Source organism: Aspergillus thermomutatus (genome assembly GCF_002237265.1).
Source record: "Aspergillus thermomutatus strain HMR AF 39 chromosome Unknown NODE_324, whole genome shotgun sequence".
Taxonomy (NCBI): Eukaryota; Fungi; Ascomycota; class Eurotiomycetes; order Eurotiales; family Aspergillaceae; genus Aspergillus; species Aspergillus thermomutatus.
Window position 1 is genome coordinate 20,172 of NW_020798374.1, and position 8,311 is coordinate 28,482.

The following is an 8,311-nucleotide window of genomic DNA, read 5'->3' on the forward strand; positions in this document are numbered from 1 at the left end:
CGCAAGTCAATTCGGGGCAATTCCCAGCGAGACGGCGGGGTGACTGTCACCCCCTCGCTCGCATTCCTTGTGCTAATTTTTTCCCCTTCTCTTCTCCCTTCTCTCAACAATTCTCCGGTTCCTACAGAGGTATTAACAAGCTCATCAAAATGCAAGCGGCAAATCGTCTCCAGCGGGCTCTCCGCACCGAGCGCGGACTGTCCTTTGGCGCGTGGCAGATGCTTCCCGGTGCGAACCATGCGCGGTTCATGGCGCGGACGGGGTATGATTGGATCTGTGTGGATACGGAGCATGGGAATATTGCTGGTATGCTGGGCCACGACTACAGTGATGAGTTTGTGCGGAATTGATGGCTGACGGTGGTTTTGGGGTTGGTGCAGATTGGCAGATGCATGAGGCTGTTGCGGCGATTGCTGCTACGGGGGTGAGTCCCATTGTGCGGATTGCTGCGAATGAGGGGTGGATGGTGAAGCGTGAGTTGACCTATGATTGAGGGTTGTGGGGATATGTACATATGGGTTAACAGTGGATAGGGGCCTTGGATTCGGGCGCCCATGGAATCGTCGTGCCTCTGCTTTATACCGCTGATGATGCCCGGAGGTTGGTGGAGTCTGCCAAGTTCCCGCCCGTTGGCCGGAGAGGCTTTGGAAGTCCCTTTGCCATGGGCTCGATTGGTGGTGTTTCTTCGTTGGAGTACCTCCAGGGGGCGAACGATGCTCTGCTCACTATCGTGCAGATTGAGACCAAGGAGGCACTTGAGAATGTGAGTTGAAGGGTTGCAAGGAGAGAGGACGGTATTAATTGAGTTGATACACAGGTAGAGGAGATTGCCAAGGTCCCCGGCATCGATGTCCTGTTCATCGGGCCCTGGGATCTGGGAAACAACATCGGCCGGCCCGTCATGGGCGCTTTCCATGAAGACCTCGAGGCTGCGATTGAGCGGATCCGCAAGGCTGCTGTCGATAATGGAAAAAGGGCCGGTATCTACTGCGTGGGTGGTGCGGCTGCAAAGAAGTACGCCGACCAGGGTTTCCACATGGTATGTAGCAGTCTTGTCCCCTTCTTTGGTTGCTTTTCAGGTCGCTGATAATCGCTGATGCAGATCTCCGTTGTCGCCGATGCTGTCGCTTTGCCCACGTTCCTTGCGGATGCCCTTGAGACCGCCAAGGGCAGCAAGACTGATGCCGCCGTTCCCACGTACTAGAATTGATTACCACTTCCCAAATGTATAGTCCTTGCAACTAGAGTGAACGAAGTCTATGATTGTTGTATAGGCTTCTCTGCCACCTATGACTGCATTGTTTCTGCCTCATCGACCAGTTTCTCGACTTCCTGCTCCGTGAACCGGTGGAAAAGCTTCTTCGGGTCGGAGAGTTGATCCCCGAGGGCAGATTGAACATGGAGAACCGGAACATCGAATTCGTAGACGTCCTTCCAGGACTTATTTCCGGGGGCCATAATGTCCAATTCGGAGTAATCAAAGGGCCTCCGCTTTTGTAGCTGGGTCACGGCGTGCTTGGCGGTGTCGCATAGCCCGCAGCCAGCGCGGGTGAAGAGGGTGACACGAGCTTTCGAGAAGAGGGCTCTTGTGGGAAACATGCTGTGGTACGAGGTCTCTTTACCCAGAGCCGAAACGATAAGTCAATGAAGCTCTTGGGTGGCGTTGGGGAACAAACGCGGTCAGAGCCGAGTTCCTCGTGGAACCTTCGAGCTTCGCAGGCTAAACCCGTTTGGGACACGGCGTAGGGGAATGGGGAAGCATCGCAGCAAGATTCTGTATATTTCTACGGCACTACCTGAGTGTTTTGATGCTCAGTTCTCTTGAAGGCCATTTATCTGTCTATATATTTGTCCCAACTTCATCCATCGCAGAGAAAGACTGGCCACATGGCGTCCAAGTGTGTTCACAAAGGGTGCGGTAAAGAATTCACCGATCCCGACGAGGATTGCTTATACCATCCTGGCCCTCCCGTTTTCCACGAAGGTCAAAAGGGTAAGTCAGTCAAGGACCTTGGGGGTGCCATAGGCAGAAGGCCTCTGTCTGACAGTGATCTGCAGGTTGGAAATGTTGCAAACCCCGCGTTCTGACCTTTGAGGAATTCCTGACCATCCCACCATGCACCACCGGCAAGCACTCAACGGTGGACGACACCCCCGCCGAGCCAGAGAAGACCTCGAATGCCACGGCTGTGCTTGAGCAGCAGCCCGCCGTCGCGACACCGGTGCCCGCTCCCCCGCGGCCTGCGATCTCGCCCGCCATCGCCCCTCCTTCGAACGCCGCTACGCCCGTTGTCGAAGAGTCAGAGGACGATGACCCCTCGCTCGAGATCCCGGCCAATGCCACCTGCCGTCGCCGAGGATGTAACAAGGGCTACGATCCGTCTGTACCGCGCGACGAGGAGAAGTGCGTCCATCACCCCGGCCAGCCGATCTTCCACGAGGGCAGCAAGGGATGGTCATGCTGCAAGAAGCGGGTGTTGGAGTTTGATGAGTTCCTGAAGATCCAGGGGTGCAAGGAGAAGACGAAGCATCTCTTTGTTGGGAAGGGGAAGCCCGCTGGCGAGGAGAAGGTCGAGACCGTGAGGTATGCGATCTTCTACGTACCAACAACACAGGCATCGGGAAGCTGACGGTTGCTGTCTTGCAGGAATGACTTCTACCAGACCCCGTCGACGGTCAATGTCTCGCTGTATCTCAAGAAGATTGACAAGGACAACGCCAAAGTCACTTTCTCCTCCACATCGATCGAGTTCGATCTGCCTACGACGGACAACAAGCGGTACAAGGATACGTACCCCCTGTTTGCGCCGATTGACCCGGAGCAGTCTTCTTTCAGGGTCTTGGGAACGAAGCTGGAGCTCAAGCTGATCAAGGCTGATGGGACAAGCTGGCCGGTGCTACGGAGTGATGACAAGTGGACAGGAGAGAGAATTCAGATCGGACAGGCCGGCAGAGCTTGATTATGAACATTTTAACTTCATTATAGTTCGACGGCATTATGAGATCAATGATAATGATTCGTAGGCTTATACGGACTACAAGATTGGTTCTACACCTCGATTGTAGACAGGATACGGAGGTACGATCGTCGAAGGGAAAATTTTCATTCTGATAAATGCGGAGTATAGCAACACGGATAGTCAAGTACTTGTACACACATCAATGCACAACTGTACTTTCAAAAAAGAATGTCACGCCCCCTCCACAGCATAAGCGCATGGGGCTTTAATCTTTCGAAAAAAAGCCCTCGCTCAGCCATGTATTGTAAGGGAAAAAGGAAGACGCACGCAGAGTAAATCCACGCTGCTCTCCAGAGCCGGGAACGGAAGGAAACCCATAGAGAAAAAATTCCCGCAAGAATAGCCTTCAGCGAGCCGTACTTTGACGGAGCTCCGGGTTGAAATTTACATGGTCATGTAAACCTCTACTGATGATGAGGAAAGAAAAGAAAAAGAAAGGGAAGAAGCGTCGCTCAAGAAGTCTTTTTGTAGGTGATCTGGGAGCTTGGCGCTAGTGGTCTTCGGGACTAGTCAGATGCCGAGATGGGTCGTAGCTAGGGTTAGGGTAGCTGATGGCACATGATGGAAAGGCTCGGTGAAGAGTCATGTGATCCCAAAGCTGAAAAGGGGAGAAGAGTCACATGTTGAGAATCACATGCAAATGGTTGAGCTTGGGGACAAAACGGGACTAGTAGTTATCACGTGTTGCCTTTGCCTTGGCGTCAAGCACAAGAGGAGAGCATCATGTCAATGCGGCACGTAAGCAGTTTGTAGTAGTACTCAATTTGAGTGCGACTACGTGGGCGAATGATAGTCAAGCGACACGTAGAACTTCACAGTGGCTTCGATCAACATCGGTTGTCGTCATGCGTGTGATCGAGGGGAAGCCGGAGTTTAGCCTAGATACCTTAGGGACAAGGCCGGCTTTAGTCCTTAGGAGGGGCACCTGGGCTCTTCCAATCAGGTCCAGAGGGCACGAGACCACCGTTTCCCTTTTGTGTCCCTTTCTTCTCCCCTTCCCCTGTTCTATTTTATTTTCTTTGGCTGCAGCTTTCTATCCTTAATCGGTTTACTCGCATTGAATTGGAGCATCGATTGCCGGTCAATTCATGCTTCTGACTTCTCCTGTGCAGAGAATCATCTTCTAGGCGCAAGATCGCTAATTGTTACAGTGCAAAGAAGCCGTAACACAGTGGACAGGTTCGTACCATAAGCGTCGCATAAGCCTCTCAGGCCACCTGAGGCTCGCTGCCCTTGCATTATCTGATGCAATGTCATATCGGTTGACTGTTTTTCCGCAGGATTTCCAGGATACTTGGGATCTCTCCTCCGCTTCGTCTTGTTCAGACAACAAGACTTGATTCGTATATCAGCTTAATGATGGGTTCCACCGGCGATATGAAGGACGATGCCCTTCCCCCTCTCAGATTCATCCCGCTCTCATACAACCCTGCCGATTCCCAGGCCTCTGCGCTCAGGCTTGTTCTAACGCTGAACCCGCAGTGGGAGGGTGCGGACAACAAGATTGAGTTCGTGCGCTTCACGGACGGCATCACGAATACTGTGTGTCTCTTCAGAGGATCGTAATCAAGCCGGATCAGAGCTGTGAACTAATCTCGAGTGTTTTCTAGCTTCTCAAAATCATTAATCGGAAACCCGGCTGGACCGAGGAACAAATAGACCACGAAGCAGTACTGATGAGAGCGTACGGTAACCATACAGAGATCCTCATAGACCGCGAAAGTATGATATGCTCGGGACTCTACCCAACCTCCTTCTCTCTTGCCGAACGCGACCTTGCTGAGTAGACATGCTCTATCTATAGGAGAAACCAGATCCCATGCGCTTCTGGCCAGCCGTGGCCTAGCTCCTCCCCTTCTGGCTCGTTTCCAGAACGGACTCCTCTACCGGTTCATTCGAGGCCGTCCAGCAACCCATACGGACCTGGTGAAGGCTCCGCTCTGGCGCGGCGTTGCCCGAAGGCTGGGACAATGGCATGCGGTGCTGCCTACCGGTGGAAACAGCGCGTCCGTCCCACCCGCCAAAGACCTTTCCTTCTCCCACCAAGTAGATGTCGACCCTCAACACCAGGACAAGCAAGAAGATGCCTTGCCTACCATCAAGCCCCGAGTATCCGGTCCCAACATGTGGACTGTTCTGCAGAAATGGGTCCTTGCTCTTCCCACCACGACCGAGGAGCAGCGCACGCGTAGACGCGCCTTGCAGAAGGAGTTGGAACGCGTTGTGCATGAGATGGATGATGGACGAGGTCTTGGTGACGACGGAGTATGTCATCTCTCTTTTCTGAGTGGCACGACCGCCTACTGACATTGAGCAGCTGGTCTTCGCCCACTGTGACCTCCTCTGTGCCAACGTCATCGTCCTGCCGCCGTCGGAGGGTCCTACCGCTGCCACAACCTCAGATGAAAGAGCGGTGACGGTGCAATTCATCGACTATGAATACGCGACCCCATCTCCGGCCGCTTTTGATATTGCCAACCATTTTGCCGAATGGGGCGGATATGATTGCGACTACAGCATGATGCCTACGCGATCCGTTCGCCGACAATTCCTGACCGAGTATGTCAAAAGCTACAGCCAATTCCGGGGAATCCCCGCATCTTCCCAGCAGGAGATGGTCGACCGATTATATGAGGATGTCGATCGATTCCGTGGCATTCCCGGATTATACTGGTATTTTCCCTGCATCACTGCCAGATGAACTCTGAACTGACAGGCTCAGGGGCGTGTGGGCGCTTATCCAAGCCCAGATCTCGCAGATCGACTTTGACTATGCGTCCTACGCGGAGACCCGGCTTGGAGAATACTATGCGTGGCGTCGAGAAGTGGACGGCTCTCGGGCACAGGCGGGTGAGGAGATGCCCCTGCGAGAACGTCGGTGGGCACAAGAAGCCTAGTCCGCATTACCAGTACTCTGTCTTAATTGTATATAATCATGATTTCCATAGAGCGATGGCATTTGCCGTCCGTCCTGGGGTTTCAACAATATCCCTGAGGATGTGGATGCGATTCAGCTTTAAAAGAAAAGCATTCTATCAGATATCATTCAATTGCTATGATACTTTATGCTGTGCGACGGGACGACGTGTGCATCAACAATATCCCTAGGGTCGCCTTCGTATACAATGATATATATCGTCCTCGTTAAAATTGTTACCAACTACCAATATTGAAGTGTAGTTTCAGCGTTCATGATATACAATTCACTTGATAGATACACGCTCTAATGAAATGTCGCTCTATGACTCAAAGTGAAAAAAAAGTTACAAACGATGCTGCAACGCCGACGAATCAGACGCACCCGAAGCAAATGACGACGACGCAGACACAGACGCAGGAGACACCTCCAGCTTCAACGCCTCCACCAACTTCACCCACGACCGATACCCCCGGATGGCATGAGCCTCGGGCGTGGCGGGGTCCGGGTCCGCCAGCGTCCTCGAGAACAGCTCGAGCGACACCCACCCCTCGAACCCGAGATCGAAGAACGCGCGCGCCACCTCCAGCACAGGCAGATAGCCGCCGCGCTCCGGCTCGAAGGGGAACAGCCTGGCGTTGCGCGACCAGCTCATGCGGGCGGGCTGGCCGGGCACGTGGAACGGGTGGTGCGCGTCCAGCGGGGCGGCGAGGCGCTCGCCATCGACGAGCTGCAGGTAGAAGACCTTGGCGACGTCGACGCGCGCCCGCAGCCGCTGCAGCGAGGCGTGCAGGTCGGCCTCGGCGTGCGGGGTTGTGCCGCTGGGCGCGGCGGGGTCCGCGTAGACGCGGCCGGCGAGGTTAAAGGTGTCGAGGCAGAGGCCGAGGTTGGGGCGGTCGACGCGCGCGACGACGTCCCAGGCCTGCTCCCAGGTGTCGATGTGGGTGCCCCAGGCGAGGGCCTCGTAGACGAAGCGGACGGGCGGGGACTGGGCGCGGCCGAGGTCTGCGAGGCGCTGCAGGTCGGCGACGATGGTGGGGAGATGGCCGGTGGTGCGGGACTCGCCGGTGGCCGGGTCTGGCGGGAGGAAGTTGGAGGGGATCTGGATGAGGTCTGTGTTGAGGATGCGGGCGAGGAGGAACCATTGGGGCAGCTTTTCGGTGACGAGGTGCTCGTGCTGGGTGCGGTCGAGGAGACCCTCGTAGAAGAGAAAGGGCTGCAGGCAGATGATGGAGAGGCGGAGGGTGTCGCAGAGCCGGCGGACCTCGTGCGCGGCGGCGATGAGGCAGCCGTTGAAGCTGGAACGGGCCAGGAAGTCGAGGTCGTCGAAGAAGAGCTCGATGCCTTGGTAGCCATGCCGCGAGGCTTGATGGAGTTTGGTGGGCAAGTCGTGGATCCCGGGGCGGCCTAGGGACATGGACCCGATTCCTAGACGGTTGGGCATTGTGCAATCTGCTTTGGTTGATCTGTTCTAGATGCAATATCTGTATTGCCAGACGAGATGAGTTTAACTTATAGATGGAACAGTCAAATTGCGATTGCGTACGTGTCCCCCGACGCGGCTCAGCCAAAGGACGGAAGCTTGATTGGACGGTCCCAGTCCTGACCTGGACTGATATCTGCTCTTTTGTAGACATCCTGTCCGCATAAACCGGAGATATCTGTTAGAAGTATGGAAACAGAAGAGATTCCAGAGTTGGAGGATGGCGCCGGTTAAGCGTTTACCACTGCCAGCGTTTATCCGCTGAGCCAATTGCATGCATATATATGCATACCGGCAATGGGCAAGGAATGATCTGGGGTGGATTACCCCAGACGATGCATGAGATGACCGAGGACTCTTTCTCCTGCATTTATTTATCACCGCACGATTGATTGACTGAGGAATTCACCCTTGGACGATGTCCCTCCGAGTCATCGTCGTCGGCGCCGGCCTCATCGGCCCTCGACATGCCCAATCCGTCCTATCCAACCCATCCACCGAGCTCGTGGCCTTGATCGATCCAGCCGACAGCGCAGCCCTCGTCGCCTCGCAGCTGCAGACGAGCCACTTCCCCTCCATCCCCGCCATGCTCGACGCCATCCCCAAGCCCGACGCCGCCATCGTCTGCACCCCCAACCACACCCACGTCCCCCTCGCCAAGGAGCTCCTCGCCCACGGCATCCACGTCCTCGTCGAGAAGCCCCTCAGCGACAGCCTCGAAGCAGGCCAGTCCCTGCTGGCCTTCGCGCGCCGCCCCGAAAACGCCCACCTCGCCCTCCTCGTCGGCCACCACCGCCGCTTCAACCCCTACGTCCAGCAAACCAAGCACCTCCTCGCCACGGGCTCCCTCGGCACTCCCATCGCCATCGCCGGCCTCTGGACCCTCTACAA

General features: G+C 55.4%; 5 protein-coding genes across 5 annotated transcripts; 3 read left to right on the forward strand and 2 right to left on the reverse strand.

Moving 5' to 3' along the window:
• Window positions 1–149: 149 nt before the first annotated feature.
• CDV56_103049 (HpcH/HpaI aldolase family protein) lies at window positions 150–1,204 on the forward strand (the record flags this gene model as incomplete). The annotated part of the gene is made up of 5 exons (XM_026756668.1): window positions 150–306; window positions 381–473; window positions 534–763; window positions 818–1,039; window positions 1,103–1,204. The coding sequence occupies 5 exons, from the start codon at window positions 150–152 to the stop codon at window positions 1,202–1,204; spliced, it is 804 nt and encodes a 267-aa protein (XP_026610357.1).
• Window positions 1,205–1,287: 83 nt separating this feature from the next.
• Window positions 1,288–1,599, reverse strand: CDV56_103184 (glutaredoxin family protein; the record flags this gene model as incomplete). The annotated part of the gene is made up of 1 exon (XM_026756803.1): window positions 1,288–1,599. The coding sequence occupies one exon, from the start codon at window positions 1,597–1,599 to the stop codon at window positions 1,288–1,290; it is 312 nt and encodes a 103-aa protein (XP_026610358.1).
• A 288-nt stretch (window positions 1,600–1,887) lies between these two features.
• Window positions 1,888–2,960, forward strand: CDV56_103257 (uncharacterized protein; the record flags this gene model as incomplete). Its single annotated transcript, XM_026756876.1, has 3 exons — window positions 1,888–1,993; window positions 2,059–2,584; window positions 2,648–2,960. The coding sequence occupies 3 exons, from the start codon at window positions 1,888–1,890 to the stop codon at window positions 2,958–2,960; spliced, it is 945 nt and encodes a 314-aa protein (XP_026610359.1).
• Window positions 2,961–4,376: 1,416 nt separating this feature from the next.
• On the forward strand, window positions 4,377–5,917 carry CDV56_103513 (putative ethanolamine kinase; the record flags this gene model as incomplete). Its single annotated transcript, XM_026757132.1, has 5 exons — window positions 4,377–4,562; window positions 4,631–4,742; window positions 4,825–5,285; window positions 5,338–5,693; window positions 5,743–5,917. 5 exons carry the CDS (start codon window positions 4,377–4,379, stop codon window positions 5,915–5,917), a joined length of 1,290 nt encoding a protein of 429 aa, XP_026610360.1.
• A 366-nt stretch (window positions 5,918–6,283) lies between these two features.
• CDV56_103716 (sugar phosphate isomerase/epimerase family protein) lies at window positions 6,284–7,381 on the reverse strand (the record flags this gene model as incomplete). The annotated part of the gene is made up of 1 exon (XM_026757335.1): window positions 6,284–7,381. One exon carries the CDS (start codon window positions 7,379–7,381, stop codon window positions 6,284–6,286), a length of 1,098 nt encoding a protein of 365 aa, XP_026610361.1.
• Between the last annotated feature and the right edge of the window lie 930 nt (window positions 7,382–8,311).